The sequence below is a fragment of the Podarcis liolepis genome (genome assembly GCF_965112155.1).
Source record: "Podarcis liolepis genome assembly, chromosome: 2".
NCBI classification, from domain to species: Eukaryota; Metazoa; Chordata; class Lepidosauria; order Squamata; family Lacertidae; genus Podarcis; species Podarcis liolepis.
The window spans coordinates 118,165,502-118,183,858 of record NC_139555.1 but is presented as its reverse complement, the minus strand read 5'-3'; the positions used below and the strand labels follow the sequence as shown (position 1 = coordinate 118,183,858).

Sequence of the window (18,357 nt, the reverse complement as noted above, 5' to 3'; positions counted from 1 at the left end):
TGGTGGTGGCCCCCTAACATACAGAAACACCCCCCCCCAACGCACACAGAGAGGTCTGGGTCTCTGGCCCCATCTCTTTTACACCTTACAGTTGGTTGATGAAGACGGCCTTCGGAAACCGAAGATTTTTGGCTGCCCTCTATCTTTGTTGCATTTCTGTCCCGCCGTCTTCCCCAAAGAGCTCGCACTGGTGTTCACGGTTCTTCTCCCCCTCCTCAATGAATCCCCCCAACAGCCCTTTGAGGTAGGCTAGGCTGAGAGTGAGCTTCATGGCAGAGCGTGGATTTGAACCCGGGTCTCGTTGTTAAAGGAATTTCAAAGCATTCCCTGCTTACCCCAAGGATTTGGTGGCTGGAACATCTGCCCTGGCAACCCTGAAATTACTGGTTTTGAGAGCGGGTGTGGAGTTTTAGGACTTTTAAACAGTTTTTAGCAGTTTTAATTGTATTGTATCGGCATTGTTTGCCACCCTGGGCTCTTTTGGAGGAAGGGTGAGATATAAACTTAAGTAAATCAGGCACATGCTTTTGGGAGTAAGTATCCCCATTTGCATCAAGCAGGTGTTACAAAGCAATAAATTAATTTCCGCCTGCCCCAAAGTCCATTTCTCTCTCCCTAAACTGCACCAAGGCTTCACTTCGTCCCATATTTTACTTTCAAGTGCTTTTTGAGAACTTTTTTTTAATGCCAACAGCCGTATGCCATTGTTTAAAATTTATCTAAATTTTCTCTTTTAAAAAAACCTCTTTAAATTTCTCTTTAAAAGTAGCCAGCCACTTTCCTGATTGTTTTGTATTGCTTTAAAATGTTTTAATGTATGACTGCGTTGAATAATTGAAGACATGACTGCTCTTGCCACTTGTGAGGGGATTGCTTATAAATGTAGACTTTGAATGGACAAGTGTATAAATGAGTTCTCAATTTCATTACAACATATAGGTTAAAAATAAAGACATATGTATTTGGATGATAATAACATCTATATATTAGATAAGCATATATGGAATTGTAATTCTTATAGTGATACAGTATAGCATACCTTTCTTTTTTATATAAAAAAAATCATGTTCTCACTTTTCCCCCTATGTTCTTTATTTTAAGTGTTGTTAAAAATGCAGTCCTCCGTTGTCTCCTGAGACGGATGGATGCCAATAATAATAATAATAATACTAAATGAATAAAACATTTTAATGTTGCTCTCCACCTCTCTGCAGTTTTGCAAGAGCGTAGCATATAAGTAAATACTTTAATAAACAAAATACATTTCCTTGCAAGGAAGAAGCCCATTGAGCTCTGTGAGGCTTACATCTGAGTTAAAACACACAGGGCTCATCATATTCCCCTTCTCCAAACCCGCTATCTTATTCCTGATGGATGCACACACTGTGGCAGGCCTGCCCAGGATAATTTCATTATTTTCTCCTTTCCACTCCGCCTGGTCTCCCCACTCCACCAGCTTTGTAACTGCCCCACCGCAGAGATAGAAAAAGAGAGGTATTGCAACAGAGCCTTCACTTCCAGCTCCTGTCTTCAGGCCTCTGCAAGGAGCATAATGCAAAAATTAAGTTTCCCTCCACCAGCCCACCTCTGACCTTTTAAAGTGATTAGTGTTGTTGTTCTTTATGTGGTGCCATTAATATGCACGGCACTTTGCTTGGGGAGCTACAACTCATGAAAAAGCAAATATAGCTCTGCTGCTGGTCCATAAGGGGATGGTGAAATTCACAGCTATATTGACTGGCCTCCAGGACTACAACTCCCATCAGTCCCAGTGAGCAGGGGTTGTAGTCGAAAAAAATATATGAGGAGGCACCAAGTCTGGCCTTGAAGCAGAGCTTTCCAAACTGTGTGTCGTGACACATTAGCGCGTCAAGCTGGAAAGGGGTTCGTTTAGCCTCTGGTTTGCTAGTAAAACTGAATTAAAACTGTGTCGCAAAATGGTGCATGTCAATAATGTGTGTCACCAACATGAAAAGTTTGGAGAGATCTGCCTTGAAGAATAGAGAGTCCAGCTGTTTAAGGCTGAATCTGCAACCAGAGGATTTTCCACTACCTGAAGAGAAGGCTTTGCATTTTTTGTGAGGTTTGCACTCCCTTCTGACCATGAGGAAATTGCCTCAATTGACTACTTTTAATAGCAATAATAATTTTATGAGTTATACTTCGCCAATCTGGCTGGGTTGCCCCAACCACTCTTTTAGCTAGAAAACCATTCAAAAGCAATCTCTGGTGTGTGTTTGTGTGTTGCCACGGATAAGTATACAAGCTGAATGTTGAAAGATTTGGGACAGATTTTTTAAAAAAATCCTTCACGCAGCGCAGAGTTAAACTGTGGAACTCACTCCCACAGGATTCTAAGGCATAAACTGCCTCCGATAAACGTGTACACAAGCTGACCTTGCGGCTACATCCAGCCAAATTTTGGTACTGTACTTAACAAAGTGTTGATGATGAAAGGTTCTGTGGAACCCAGAGGCTTGCCAGGCATTCTGCCAGATAAGAGTTTAACTTTGTGATGCATTTTATTGTTTTATGTCTTTTCTTCTGGTTTATTTATTAGTCTTGCAATGTAGCTTCAGCTACACAGATAAATATTATTATTTCTTTGACTTCTGTACCACCCCTTATCTGAAGATCACAGGGTGGTTTACACTATAGAAACAATATTCCAAATATAAACACAACCATGCAAATATTCAGAATGTAAACACAATATTTGGAAGCATCTGGTTGGAATCATAAGAGTGGGAAGGGACTCTGACCATCATCTAGTCTGACCCCCTTGCAATTCAGGAATCCCAGGAACGGTTGGTGGGGAAAACTTCCTGCCTGAAATAGCGGAGGGCTGCTGCCGGTCAGTGCAAACACTAAAGCTTATACAGTACCAGAACAAACCTAGTTGGTCTATAAGGTGCTACTAGACAAAATATTTAAAAAAATAAAAAAATTATTTAACACTGAGCTGGATGAGGCAAGTTCCTATTTCCCTACGAGTGTTGAGCACAGGTTTCTCCTGCGCAGGCCACGCACAGATGCAATCTAGGGTTAAACTGCAAGAAATTTTTAAAAAGTGCCATTTATTATTTTGCATCAGCAAGCGCAAGGAACCCACAACACGCGCCTCTGCCTCCCCCCTTTTCATCTTCCACTTAGGGTGGCTCTTGTTACACCAAGCGGGAAGCGGCGCTGAAGTGGACTGCGCCATTTCAGGCTACAGGGTGGGTTAGGTTTATTTTTAAAAAAATAAAAACAAGCCAGCTGCACCTTGCAACGAGAAAGGTGCCGCTGTCGGAGATTTTTTTTCCCCCTATGCCGCGCTGCTTTTCTGCTTGCAGCGGTTTTGAAACGACCTGCCATATATCATGTCATTTAAAAGTTGGTATGTCCCGCTAGCTGCTTGTCTGGAGCGGAACAAACCATTTCGCCACCCTGTTCCAGGGGGGGGAGGAGTTGGCGATAGAGAGAGGAAAAAGAAGGAAGAGACCAAGGCCTAAATCATTCCTGACTTCCTTTTAATAGTTTAAGCCAGCTCGAGGGGGGAGGGGGGCTTCTCCAGAAAGGAAGAAGAGGGGAGAGTTTCCTTGACCCAACCCGCGAACGTGTGAATGCGACTCCTGGTAGGCTACAGCGTTTGCAAAAAAGCGGGGGGAAAGAGAGGGGGAGAATCTGGGCTTCGGCGGGTTTCCTTGCAAAAGGAGCTGAGAAGCAAGTGAGTGCTGTTGTTTTCCTGCCCCTTCCTCCCGATGTGCGAGGGGGCCCCAAAAGGTGCGGAGCAGTGGGGTTACCTCTTTGCATTTCTGGGTGCGTAGACTTATTAAAAAAGGCTGCATAGACTGAAGAGCCTCATTGTCCGCAGAGGAGACTTCGCAGTCGCTTGCGAAGCCATTTTGTTTGCGAGGAAGGCAGAGCTTTGCCTAGCAGAGAAAACACAGCCTGGATTTTTATTTATTATTTTTATTATCATTATTATTATTTATTAATTAAACAGGGAGCTGTGATTTTGGTGGCAGGGGAGGGGGTGCTTCTGTTTTTGTTTTCTAACTCGCATTCTTATTTCCTAGGGGAAAACGTGTGGTTGTTGTTTTTAAATTACGCATTTGTTGCTTTTGAAAAAATGCACGTGGGAAGGCAGTTTTCGGAAGAGGGGGGGGGGAGCAAGCCGTAGCTCAGTGGCTTTGAGTGCAGAAGGCCCCAGGTTCAGTCTGCGGGTGGAGCCTGGATCCCCCAGCCTCAAATCCTGGAGAGCTGCTGCCAGCCCGTGTTGACTCTATGGAGCTGTGCGCCCTGAGCTAGATGGGCTCCGTGGGAGGGAGTCAACGCTCCTCCTGCTCCGAGTAAACCCATGAACATGCTTGACTTTAATTGCAGTGGGTCTGCTCTAGGCAAAACTGAAGTTGCAAGGCAGCTTTTTGTGTTGCAAAGGAAAGTATTTTTGTTACTGTCCTCAGTTTTATAGCGTTGTGGAAACATGGGTTGCGACAAGCCCTGGTGCACAAGACACTTGCACCCTTGATTAGTCCAGCTGGGATAGCTTGGTTGGTTAGAGCGTGGGGCTGGTGACGGCAAGGTTGCAGGTTCAATCCCTGAATGGGGCAGCTGCATCTTCCTGCACTGCAAGGAGGTCAGACTAGATGATGCTCAGGGTCCCGTCCAACTCTGTGATTCTATGATCTCTGTTTAGTCACATCAAAGAGGGAGTTTCCTTCCTCTACATAACTGTTAAAGCTGTAAGGGCCTTCGCCTCATTGGCATCCAGCTACCTTACATCCCTTCGAGTTAGTCCACTGCTCATAGTGTGGGTTGCGAGGGTGGTTTTGTGCCAGCCTTGCAATTCAGTCCAATGCGGTTACGCTCTCGGGCAGCAATCCTGTGCCCACTTACCTGGGAGTAAGTTCCATTGAGCTCTGTGAGGTACTAAGGCTTACATCTAAGTAGGCTCATATATCAGCATGGTACTTTTGCTGCAGGTTGAGGGTTCCTGGGGGGTGGGTCATGTATCCCATATTACTACTACTACTGTTTATTGCCTTTATGTCCTACTTTTTACTCCAAAAAGCTCAAGGGGGCATTTATGGTTCTCCCCCATTAATTTGATTTTGAATTGATTTTAGAGTGAATTGATTTTAGAATGCTGTGGTTACTTTTATTGTTGTTAGCCGCTCTGAGCCCAGCTTCGGCTGGGGAGGGCAAGATATAAATAAAATTTTATTATTATTTATTATTATTATTATTATTATTTGATCCCCACAACAACCCTGCGAGGCAGGTTAGGCTGAGAGGCAGTGTCTGGCTCAAGAAGCATCCACTAAAATTGCCTTGTCCCACTCTCTGTACAGACCCAGTGCTCAATTACCTACAAAAGCCTTGTGCTCCGCTGATATGCAAGCAGGATGCATATCGCCCAGCCAAGCAACATGCATCATTCTGGATTTTTATGTCTATAGCTCCAACTATATCTCTGTTTGTCACTATTTTCTCTTGCTCTTTCCCCCGGTAAATCACACTCCCCACTTCACCTCTCGGAAAGTAAACCCACTGAACGAAAGAGGGCTTAAACTTGGAATAAACATGCCCAAGATTGCATCTTCCTTTACCATCTCTGAGGGGGATCCCATTCAAACAGAGAGAGAGAGAGATTCTCCGATATGTCATGGCCATAAATGCACAATTGCTTTTACAAAATTAACACTTGATCTTATCGCCTTCTGCCTTTCTGGATTGCCTTTGGAAATCACTTTTAAAGCTGCAAGGAATTTTCTTTGGATCAGTGTTTCTGTGTGTTCTGCAAGACAAGACACTGTTCATTACATCACCCAGTTCCCCCTCTATAAAGATTCTCGTGGAAAATATCTGTCTTGAGTTCAGCTGTGGGGAAAATGTTATTACGTCAACCGAGTTTGTGTGGTTTTTACTGCTGGCCGAGGAAAATAAGGCTACCTTATATTTGTGTTGGCTGCTGGGAAATTAAAAGCCAGACTTGCAGCTCAACTGTTGTCGTTCAGTCGTGTCCGACTCTTCGTGACCCCCTGGACCAGAGCACGCCAGGCACTCCTGTCTTCCACTGCCTCCCGCAGTTCGGTCAAACTCATGCTGGTAGCTTCGAGAACACTGTCCCACCATCTCGTCCTCTGTCGTCCCCTTCTCCTTGTGCCCTCCATCTTTCCCAACATCAGGGTCTTTTCCAGGGAGTCTTCTCTTCTCATGAGGTGGCCAAAGTATTGGAGCTTCAGGATCTGTCCTTCCAGTGAGCACTCAGGGCTGATTTCCTTAAGAATGGATGTGTTTTTTTCTTCTTGCAGTCCATGGGACTCTCAAGAGTCTCCTATCAGTGCATTTTCCCCACTTTGTTATGGCAGAACAAATAAAATGGTTACTGTTGAATCATCTCCCTTCCCCTAAGGGTTGTGGGATGTTATCGACTGGCAAGCTCCCTAAAGAAGGAATCGGTCAGCCTGCAACCTAACAGTGTGGGGTAGTGGTTAGAGAGAGTCAGGCTAGGAACTTGGGAAACCAGGGTTCAAATTCCCGCTCATCCATGAAGCTCACTGGGTGTGACTTCGGCTCAGTCCGACCTACCTCACAAGGTTATTATGGGGTGTAAATGTAGGCTTGCCATAAGTCTGGAATCTCCTGGACTTATTGAGAATACTGCAGCCACAAGCAGTGTCTGGGCGGAAGTCGGCGAAATGTCTGGTCAAATCCGGACATATTGCAGCCCATGTGTTGGCAGTGTCGTTTTTACCTCAGAAATAGCTCAAAAACTTCTTTGCGATTTTGCTAAGAAAGCTCCATGACTCCTCCTCTCCGGATTTGAAATATGGCAACCCTAATGAAATGGGAAGGAAGGGAACCATGTACCACCCCAAGATTAGTTTGCTCAGTTTCATTCCCTACCCCAAATAAAGCCCTGAGAAGTGAATATTTGCATTTAATGCCTCTTTTGTTTCCTCTTTTCCAAGGCGTTAGCTGGAGATGTCCTCTCATTCTTTGCCCTTGAGATTGTCTCTAGAGGGTTAAATCCACCAAGTCCGGATTCCTAGAGGAATACCTGTCTAGGAACCAAAGATGTGAATGGTCAAAGTCCTAGACAGGCAAGACATTGACTAGGCTCTTGCATACTACCATAGTGGCAGTATTCTCAGTGGAAAGAACCCCAGCAATTGAGGGGTGTTGAGCACCAATTGAGGGGTGTTGAGCACCATCCAGGATCCAGTGTGCTTCTGGAAATATGGGCAAGAGGAACAAACATTCTGCTTTGCCAATTTTTTGTTAGGTTGGATCAGCTCTTTTCACCTGTACACTCATAATGGCTGGAGTTAACACAGAGACGTAAACGTCCATCTGCTCGTTGGGTCAACCTCAGAAGGAGTCCGCACGCAGACATGGCGAGCTGTTGCTCAGTGCCCAGATGCAACAACCGGCGTTGGCGTGGATCCCACGTCACGTTTCACAGGTAAGCTGGGCCACCTGGAAGGAATTGTGGTGGGTGGGGTATGAATGATTGCAAAATCTCCTCCAGCCTTGCTCAAATATGGTGCAGTTCTGTGACACAATTCTGGGCACCACCATTTTCATTGCCTGGAAACCAAGCCTGATGAGGAGCGCTTGAAGGAGCTGGGTATGTTTAGCCTGGAAAAGAGGAGACTGAGGGGAGATAGGATAGCCATCTTCAAATATCTCAAGGGCTGCCACATGGAAGAGGGTGGAAGCTTGTTTTCTCCTGCTCTGGAGGGTGGGACTCGAACCCATTGCTTCAAGTTACAAGAAAGGAGATTCTGACTAAACATTCGGAAAAAACTTCTGACAGTAAGAGCTGTTCAACAGCAGAACGGTCTCCCTCGGGGGCTTTTAAGCAGAGGTTGGACGGTCCTCTGTTGTGGATGCTTTCGCTGAGATTCCTGCATTGGGGGGGTTGGACTAGATGACCCCCAGGGTCCCTTTCCAACTCTACAATTATATGATTCTATGACACTGTACATAAGAAGAGTTTGGCTGCTGGATCAGGCCAGTGGCTCATCTAGTCCAGCATCCTGTTCTCACAGATGCTTCATTGAGAAACCCACAAGCGGGATCTCCCCTCCTGCAATTTCCAGCAACTCGTATTCAGATGTAGTGGAGATGGAACATAGCCGTCAGGTTAATGTAGGTCCTGCGTGAGTGTCTGGAGGTGGCTGGAGGATGGATGGCGGCTAACAGATTGAGGTTGAATCCTGACAAGACAGAAGTACTGGGGGACAGGGAGCGGGTTGGTGTGGGGGATTCCCTGGTCTTGAATGGGGTAACTGTGCCCCTGAAGGACCAGGTGCGCAGCCTGGGTGTCATTTTGGACTCACAGCTGTCCGTGGAGGCGCTGGCTAATTCTGTGCCATGGCAGCTGTCTACCAGCTCCATCTGGGACGCAGGCTGAGACCCTACCTGCCCGCAGACTGTCTCGCCAGAGTGGTGCATGCTCTAGTTATCTCCCGCTTGGACTACTGCAATGTGCTCTATGTGGGGCTACCTTTGAAGGTGACTCGGAAACTACAACAAATCCAGAACGCGGCAGCGCGACTGGTGACTGGGAGCGGCCTCCGAGACCACATAACACTGGTCCTGAGAGATCTGCATTGGCTCCCAGTACATTTCCGAGCACAATTCAAAGTGTTGATGCTAACCTTTAAAGCCCTAAATGGCCTCGGTCCAGCATACCTGAAGGAGCGTCTCCACCCCCATCGTTCTGCCCGGACACTGAGGTCCAGCACCGAGGGCCTTCTGGCAGTTCCCTCACTGCAAGAAGCCAAGTTACAGGGAATCAGGCACAGGGCCTTCTCAGTAGTGGCGCCCGCCCTGTGGAACGCCCTCCCACCAGATGTCAAAGAGAAAAATAACTACCAAACTTTTAGAAGACATCTAAAGGCAGCCCTGTTTAGGGAAGCTTATAATGTTTAATAGGTTATTGTATTTTAGTGTTTTGTTGGAAGCCACCCAGAGTGGCTGGGGTGACCCAGCCAGATGGGCTGGGTTTAAATAATAAATTATTATTATTATTATTATTATTATTATTATTATTATTATTATTTATAGTAATAGTGTATGGCAATTTCCACAACTATGTGAATGTCCAACTCTTTAAGATTCAAAACAAAATTGTTTCAGGTTTCCTCTCACAAAGGAAGACCAGTTGAAAAAGTGGCTCGTGAACATCGGACGTCGGAACTTCACTCCCTCGTACAACGACGTCGTGTGCTCAGAGCACTTTAGAAGGACGGATTTCTGGGGCAAAGTGGCTTCCGGGCGGCGGGAACTCAAACCCGGAGCAATCCCGACTGTCATTCGTCGACCGAAAAAGGTGAGGGGATTTATTTAATTTTTTTAAGAGAAAACAGGGTGCGCACGCGCCGTACATTTAAACTACTGGGAAGTATAGTTTGTTCAGGGTGTTGGGGGGTTGTAGCTCTGTGAGGGTAAACTACAGTTTCCAGGATTATTATTTTTTGAGAAAGCCGTGTACTTTAAATGTACTGCGTGTGCAAAGCCTGATGGTCCAGTTGATGATCAGGAATTACTTATCTGTGTTTTTATCTTGTATTTTTATCTTGTGAACAGCCCTGAGATCTTTGGATGAATATAAATCTAGTAAATAAAACTAAAAATAGAGAAAAACAAGGCTGGTATATAAATCTAATAAATAAAAATAACAATAATAAAAACAGTCATTGTTATTTGATTTAATGTACCCTTTAAAAATATAGGAATGGGGTAAGGCAAATTCCTTCCTGTTATAAGAAAAACTGCTCCCTTTCCCTTATGGGGTATTCCTGAGCCCAACCCTATCGGAGGAGAAAACAGAGGCCAGCCAGAGTACATTGAGAAGCATAGTTTGAGGAACTTTTGCAACAGGGTCCCTACTCCCCACACGCAGGAGGGAGGAGAACTCAGAACAATGGTGTGCAAGTCCTTTTATAAACTTTTGAAATTGCCCACCCTGTAGTCCAAGACCCACCCCCACCCCAACCCCCCCTCATCATACATACATCACAGAAGGAGGCAGTCTACAGCAGAAGTCCTATCCTGCCAGGATACCTGATAATGGTCACTGATTGCTTTACCTGGGCAGCCTGGCTATTCTTTTGTCATGGTTAATACTTTAGTTCCTGAATCCAGGTCACGTTGTTGTTGTTTAGTCGTTTAGTCGTGTCCGCCTCTTCGTGACCCCCTGGACCAGAGCACGCCAGGCACCCCTGTCCTCCACTACCTCCCGCAGCTTGCTCAAACTCATGCCGGTAACCTCGACAACACCATCCAACCATCTCGTCCTCTGTCGCCCCCTTCTCCTTGTGCCCTCCATCTTTCCCAGCATCAGTGTCATCTCCAGGGAGTCTTCTCTTCTCATGAGGTGGCCAAAGTACTGGAGCCTCAGCTTCACGATCTGTCCTTCCAGTGAGCACTCAGGGCTGATTTCTTTGAGAATGGATGTGTTTGATCTTCTTGCAGTCCATGGGACTCTCAAGAGTCTTCTCCAGCACCACAATTCAAAAGCATCAATTCTTCGGCGATCAGCCTTCTTTATGGTCCAGCTCTCACTTCCATACATCACTACTGGGAAAACCATGGCTTTAACTATACGGACCTTTGTTGGCAAGGTGACGTCTCTACTTCTCAAGATGTTGTCTAGGCCTGTCATTGCCCTTCTCCCAAGAAGCAGGCGTCTTTTAATTTCGTGGCTGCTGTCACCATCTGCAGTGATCATGGAGCCCAAGAAAGTAAAATCTCTCACTGCCTCCATTTCTTCCCCTTCTACTTGCCAGGAGGTGATGGGACCAGTGGCCATGATCTTCGTTTTTTTGATGTTGAGCTTCAGACCATATTTTGCGCTCTCCTCTTTCACCCTCATTAAAAGGTTCTTTAATTCCTCCTCACTTTCTGCCATCAAGGTTGTGTCATCTGCATATCTGAGGTTGTTGATATTTCTTCCGGCAATCTTAATTCCAGCTTGGGATTCATCCAGCCCAGCCTTTCGCATGATGAATTCTGCATATAAATTAAATAAGCAGGGAGACAAAATACAGCCTTGTCGTACTCCTTTCCCAATTTTGAACCAATCAGTTGTTCCATATCCAGTTCTAACTGTAGCTTCTTGTCCCACATAGAGATTTCTCAGGAGACAGATGAGGTGATCAGGCACTCCCATTTCTTTAAGAACTTGCCATAGTTTGCTGTGGTCGACACAGTCAAAGGCTGGAACTCTCTAGCTTTCTCCATAATCCAGCGCATGTTTGCAATTTGGTCTCTGGTTCCTCTGCCTCTTCTAAATCCAGCTTGCACTTCTGGGAGTTCTCGATCCACATACTGCTTGAGCCTTCCTTGTAGAATTTTAAGCATAACCTTGCTAGCGTGTGAAATGAGTGCAATTGTGCGGTAGTTGGAGCATTCTTTGGCACTGCCCTTCTTTGGGATTGGGATGTAGACTGATCTTCTCCAATCCTCTGGCCACTGCTGAGTTTTCCAAACTTGCTGGCATATTGAGTGTAGCACCTTAACAGCATCATCTTTTAAAATTTTAAATAGTTCAGCTGGAATACCATCACTTCCACTGGCCTTGGTATTTGCAGTGCTTTCTAAGGCCCATTTGACTTCACTCTCCAGGATGTCTGGCTCAAGGTCAGCAACCACACTACCTGGGGTGTACGAGACATCCATATCTTTCTGGTATAATTCCTCTGTGTATTCTTGCCACCTCTTCTTGATGTCTTCTGCTTCTGTTAGGTCCTTACCACTTTTGTCCTTATTCTTTTGTCATGGTTAATACTTTAGTTCCTGAATCCAGGTCACAGGTTCACCCTATTCATACACAAATACCTCCTTAAGACAGGATTTGTAAGGAAGAAGACAATGGAAAGGCTTTCCCCATTTGCCTCCTTTACTGCAGAGGAATATTTGAAGTCATTGGGAGAGTCAAAATGGCTTCAGGATTACTCTTCTGTGCTGTTTCAGACTCATGGTTCATATATTTAGATATGTGTCCCTTTATGAATATTTCTTCTATTTTTGAGACCTTAAAATTCTTATAACACCCGGAACAACTAACTCACTCTGAAACTCACCTACAGGTGGTACCTAACACCAAGGAAATTAGCACTAATACGCCCAGGAACCTCACCAAAATGCTGGAGAGGGTGCACCTCCACAGGCACATACCTCCATATGTGGTGGGAGTGCCCCAAAATCCAACTATTCTGGACAACAGCCATACGAGAAATATGTAAAATAACTTAAGCAAGTATTAGAAATCACCCCAGAACTGGCCCTGCTAAACATCTTCCAAGACAATAACGCCCACTTACACCACAAAGAACTCATAACCCACCTACTTTCAGCAGCCAGAAGCATCATAACCAGACACTGGAGAGACCTGTCAGGAGTAAGCATGGACCAATGGTACCAAATAGTATGGGAAACAGCCCTACTAGAAAAATGAACCAATAAACGGAAACTGACATGGGGACAAATAGAAGAAGATGCCTTTATCCCCTTTATCACATACACAGCCCAATAATACAATGACAAAAATCCAACAACAGCCTCCAAATCAATATGGCTAACCTGATTCAAAACACCCACCCACCCACCCCACTCACACACAAAAACAAAGTTCACCACAGCCAATCACAAACAAACAACCACACCCTAGGCCAACCCCAACCTTTCTCACCACCAAAGGAACACAAGTGAATCGCAGAGAACCCGCACAAGCGACGCTGACACAAAACCCCACATATATTAAGCAAATTAGAAACATTGCCTCCCAACCCCACCCCCACTCACCTTTCCCCCCTCCACCTCTTCCCCCCTTTTCTTCCTAATGTAACCCTAATGTCTCAACAAATGAAACTGACCTATGGAAAGTGTAACTTGAAAAAAGAGACATTGCGCATACCTTTGTAAACCAAGAAAACTTGAATAAAAAACAACAACAACCGGAACAACTCTGTATTTTACCCCTCTGTCTTGGAGCATAAACATCATTGTGGACTCTATCCTTTAATAATGGCCTCGCAGCTCCTTTAAGGGCCCTGCTGCTAAATCAGGCCATTGGCTTACCGTGCCCCAGGCTGCCTAACCCAGAGGTAGCCATTGTGTTCACTTCCAGATTTTGTGGAATCCAACTCACATGAGCCCCAGAAAGCACGGCCAATTGTCGGGAATGATGGGAGTTGCAATCTACCACATCTGAACTACCGTATTTTTCTCTCTATAACACGCAGATTTTTCCTCCTAAAAAGGAAGGGGAAATGTCTGTGCGTGTTATTGAGCGAATGTGTGGTCCCTGGAGCCGAAAAATCAGGCAAAAATCAAATCGTGCGTCTAGGAGAAGGGAAACCTGAAAAGAGGAAGCTGCTGCTTTCCTGCATTCTGCCTCAGGGTCTTACTGCCCACCCTTTTCTGTTTCGTTGCTGTGTTTGCTCAAACAGAACAAAGAGCAGGGAAAGCCCCTCCCCTCCAGGCAAGCAGAGGGGAAAGCAGAGTGTCGTTCCTTCCTCTCTGTGCTTCGGTGCTGCTGAAAACATGCAGGTGGGAGACAGAGAGTTAGAGAGCGCGCGAGCTGGCTGGCTTGGGTGCTTGGGTGGGGGGAAACTTTTGCCTTCCTTTCCTCCCTCCCGTTATACCCCACTCCTGCATTCTTAGCCAGCTGCTTCTCTGCACACCCCTCTCGTGCTCCTTGTCCCTTCTGTGTTTTTCCTTCCCTCCCCACTTAAAACGTGGTTACAAAGCATGGATCCACATGGATCCTCAGGATCTTTGCATTGGGTCACCCCAAATTCACCATCAGAGCACATAGTATGTCCATGGCTACAGCCTGCCCCCCAAAAATCACGCACCCACTGTTGCCTGGGGCTGCAATGGTGCAAAAACGTGGTTACAAAGCATGGATCCACATGGATCCTCAGGATCTTTGCATTGGGTCACCCCAAATTCACCATCAGAGCACATAGCATGTCCATGGCTACAGCCTGCCCCCCAAAAATCACGCACCCACACCCCTGCCCCCCAAAAATCATGCACCTACATGTCTGTGGCCACAGCATGAAGCACAAAAATGATACATCCACTGTTTCATTCACAATGTTTTTTCCCTTCTTTTCCTCCTCTAAAAACGATGTGCGTGTTATGGTCAGGCGCGTGTTATAGAGCGAAAAATATGGTACTTTTTGCCTGTTTCAAGATTGAGGAAACTGTAGTCCCTGCAGCATCCCTGACCATTAACCTTGCTGGCTGGGACTGATGGTATCTGAAGATATACTTCATTAGCGATCATAAGGAGGAGGGGAAATAAAGATGTGTTCCTATCGGTCTGATGCTCTGGTTTGTTTTACATTTACAAATGGCAAAGGCAGAATGGCAGAAGGCGATTTGCAACCAGGAAGTGTTGCAAATGGGCCTGGCTTTCTGAGACAGAGACTCTCACCAGGCCAAAATCCAATCTCTCTTCTCCCACAGCAAAAGCGGCTTCGGTTGCTGCTGCTGTTGCATCTTAGGACTGCTTCCTAACTGCTCTTTGTTTTAACTTTCCTTTTGCAGGGCTCTGGAAAGGGTCTTGCTAAAACGAGAAAGTGCCTTGTCCGGCGTAAACCGCCCGATCTGGAACCAAGCCGCCAAACTTTGGCAGTCGGCGAAGGCGATGTTGAAGCAGCAGCCGCCTCCAAGAGCGACATTGTGATCCTAGAGCATTCGTACTCGGCACCGGCAAGCCCAGGTGAAGCCAGGCAGTCGATGCCACAAAAGTTCATAATAAATGACAGGCCTCTGTGAAAGATGCTTAGCTCGGTGCTGCTAAGCAGAAGAATGTTTTCATTATTTGGAGGGGGGAGAGAAGCGTTCAAAGCCCGCTTCTTCCTGCAAAGACCTTGGAACGACCCCTGTGTCCTCATAGCCTATGGAAACAGCGGAACCTCGGTTCCCGAACGCCTCCGTTGTCGTACGTTTTGGTTCTCGAACACCGAAAACCCGGAAGTAAATGCTACATTTTCGAACATTTTTTGGAACCTGAATGTGCGACGCAGCTTCCTTGGGGTGCAAGAAGCTCTTGCAACCAATGGAAAGCCACGCCTCGGTTTTTGAACATTTCGGAAGCCAAACAGGCATCCGGAACGGATTTCGTTCGAGAACCGGGGTACCGCTGTACGTGTAACTCAGCCTAGTATGGCGCCCTCTTGCTAGGGCTTCTGGGAGTTGTAGTCCGCAATGGTTGAAGGGCACCAGGTTGAGGAAGGGTGACGCGACAGTGACCTAGCGAGAGTCCTGGGGGCCAGGTAAAATGCCATGGGGGGCCACGTTTGGATCCCAGCCCTGTGCAGTCCTCTGCTACTGTTCTGCATGGGTTTTATACCAGTGCTGCGTTGGTTTGTGTTGCTTTTATGCTCTCTGAACACCATTTTAATAAGCATTTTGTTATTTATTTCTGGTGCCTTTCATAATTTCTTGTAAACCACTCAGAGGGAAGGGCTGTAGTTCCATACAGGTTCATTTCCCTGTGTTCTCCGAGTAGGGCTGAGGAAACCCCCTTGCCTGAAATCAGAGTGGATTTGATTTAAATCAAATCAAATTGATTTAAATCACTATCACTAGTCAATAAGACTTGATTTAAATCATTTTTTTTACAGAAAGACTCATTCTTGCTGGTATAATCTTAATATTCACAACCAGATGAAGGTTTCATTTTTGGAATAATAAATTTTCAGAGTAGTTTTTACAGCTATATCAAAAATCACTGATTTGGTTAGACATAGATATGAAATTATTGTGAGGTTTAATAAGTTAACTGTTTATATTTGGACAACTTTTCTGCTGTACTTTATTGGAAGGAGAAAAGTAATCATTTCCTTGATAACAATTTAAACAATTTATTTAACTGGAACAATAACATTATAGCATATGTATCCATGTTTGTTAACTGATGTGGTTAAACAATTTTTTTAAAAAAAACTTAGACTGAGTTTTAGCACACATGAAAAACTTACCACAAATCCTTATTTCCTGATGAATAGCCTTTGCACTATGATGTAACTTAAACAGAAAACTATTTTTAGAAAGATTTTTCCTCCAAAAGCATTTTATTTTAAAAATCTGATTATTATTTTTTAAATTAAATCAAATATATTTGATTTTTTTAAAAAAAGCATTGATTTTTTACCCACCCTGCCTGAAATCTTTGACAGCTGCTGCCAGTCAGTGTAGACAATATAGAACTATATAGGCCAATGGTCTGGCCTTGTGTCGTGGATGGTCATGACAGAGGACTGAAAAGATGGATAAAGTGTGGCTTTTGCTCTAGTACGGAAAACTGTCCTCATGATCAATTTTTATGTGGCATGCCCTTCCCTCCCCCCCCTTTCCCCTCCAGCCTCTTCCGCCTTGGATCTCCGGGTGGCGTCGATCCGGGAGAAAAGCAGCGCCGCAGACTCGGAGGCGAGGAAAAGCCCTCGGCTCCTCCAGGCAAGGATCAGGAGAGAATGCCGGGAGAGGTCAGGGCCAAACGTCCCAGAGGAGCCCATCGACAACTCGGAGGACCAGCGCCAGCACTTCCGCCAGTTCCGCTACGAGGAGGTCAAAGGGCCCCGAGAGCTTTGCAACCGGCTCTGGGACCTCTGCCACCAGTGGCTGAAGCCCGGGAAGCACACCAAACTGCAGATGTTGGAGCTGGTCATCCTGGAGCAGTTCCTGGCCGTCCTGCCCCGGGAGATGCAGGATTATGTCAAGGAAGAGGGACCCACGGACTGTGACCACGCCGTGACGCTGGCGGAGGATTTCCTACAGAGTCAGCAAGAGGCAGAGGTGAGCCCCTTTTATCCCAGCTGGTGATTCCAGCGGGCTTTGCTCAGATCCTCTGGTCCCCGGTTGAGCCTTCCATGTGGCAGTTCCTCCTCGCCCCCATATCATTTTTATTACCGTATTTTTCGCCCTATAGGACGCACCGGCCCATAGGACGCACCTATTTTTTGAGGGGGGAAATCAAAGAAAAAAATTTGATTTCCCCCCAGGTTTGCGCAGCCATCCCCAAGCTAGAAGAGGGAGACGGGGCACTTCGTCTCCCTCTTCTGCCTTCAGGGACAGCCTCTCTAGCCTCTGTGGGGCAGCGCACTCCGCTGCCCTGCAGAGGCTTTGCGCAACCATCCCAAGCTAGAAGAGGGAGACGGAGCGCTCCGTCTCCCTCTTCTGCCTTCAGGGACAGCTTGGCCCGCTATCCCGCGAGCTTGTGGGGCTGGAGGGGGAGAAGCAGGCTTGCTTCTCCCCCCGCCAGCCTCCAGATCAGGTCAGGGAATAGCGGGATGGCGGAGCCTGCTTCTCCCCCCCGCCAGCCCCACAAGCTCGGGAGATAGGGGGATGGCGGAGCGCTGCCATCCCGCTATTCCCCGACCTGATCTGGAGGTTGTGGGGCTGGCGGGGGGGGGGGAGAAGCAGGCTTGCTTCTCCCACCCCCAGCCTCCAGATCAGGTCGGGGAATAGCGGGATGGCGGAGCGCTGCCATCCCGCTATTCCCCGACCTGATCTGGAGGTTGTGGGGCTGGCGGGGGGGGGGAGAAGCAGGCTTGCTTCTCCCACCCCCAGCCTCCAGATCAGGTCGGGGAATAGCGGGATGGCGGCGCTTCGCCATCCCCCTATCCCGCGAGCTTGTGGGGCTGGGGGGGGGGGAGAAGCAGGCTTGCTTCTCCCCCCGCCAGCCTCCAGTTCAGGTCGGGGAATAGCGGGGTGGCGGCTCTGTGCCTCCCCGCTGTCCCCAGCTTTTGGGTGCAGGCTGCTGCCCGCAAGCCTTGCGAGCCCGCGGGACATCCCGCCGGGCTTGCAAGACTTGGGATAGCTTCCTGAAGCCTGGAGAGCGAGAGGGGTCGGTGCGCACGGACCCCTCTCGCTCTCCAGGCTTCAGCGAAAGCCTGCATTCACCCCATAGGACGCACCCAGATTTCCCCTTCATTTTTGGAGGGGAAAAAGTGCGTCTTATAGGGCGAAAAATACGGTAAGTCTCCAAAAATGTTTCAACGCGTTTCTCAACATAAACCTTTTTTTAAAAAACATGCTAAGTTTCTTCTTTACTTCCCACCTCTCCTTTTCTGATTTTTTTTTCTTGTTGTCCTTTTTATGAGCTGTTTATAGCACACATACAGTGGTACCTTGGGTTACATACGCTTCAGGATACATACTCCACTAACCCAGAAATAGTGCTTCAGATTAAGAACTTTGCTTCAGGATGAGAACAGAAATCGTGCTCCGGCGGCGCAGCCGTAGCGGGAGGCCCCATTAGCTAAAGTGGTGCTTCAGGTTAAGAACAGTTTCGGGTTAAGTACGGACCTCCGGAATGAATTAAGTACTTAACCCGAGGTA

The 18,357-nt window shown here is 46.8% G+C and overlaps 1 protein-coding gene across 16 annotated transcripts in view; it reads left to right on the top strand.

Annotated features, from left to right (window-relative positions):
* Positions 1-3,368: 3,368 nt before the first annotated feature.
* The window catches only part of LOC310701072 (uncharacterized protein), a 34,187-nt gene continuing 19,198 nt past the window's right edge, over positions 3,369-18,357 (top strand). For 3 of the 16 annotated variants that reach the window (XM_083491259.1, XM_083491253.1, XM_083491262.1), the window contains exons 1-5: positions 3,451-3,765; positions 7,274-7,453; positions 9,136-9,328; positions 14,560-14,734; positions 16,382-16,812. In XM_083491259.1, coding sequence (XP_083347385.1) covers positions 7,383-7,453; positions 9,136-9,328; positions 14,560-14,734; positions 16,382-16,812 — 870 coding nt within the window. In that variant the 5' untranslated portion in view covers positions 3,451-3,765; positions 7,274-7,382. Of the gene's footprint in view, positions 3,766-5,336; positions 7,454-9,135; positions 9,329-14,559; positions 14,735-16,381; positions 16,813-18,357 lie in introns of those variants that run through there. The other 13 variants (XM_083491264.1, XM_083491260.1, XM_083491265.1 and 10 more) reach the window with 10 other exon arrangements.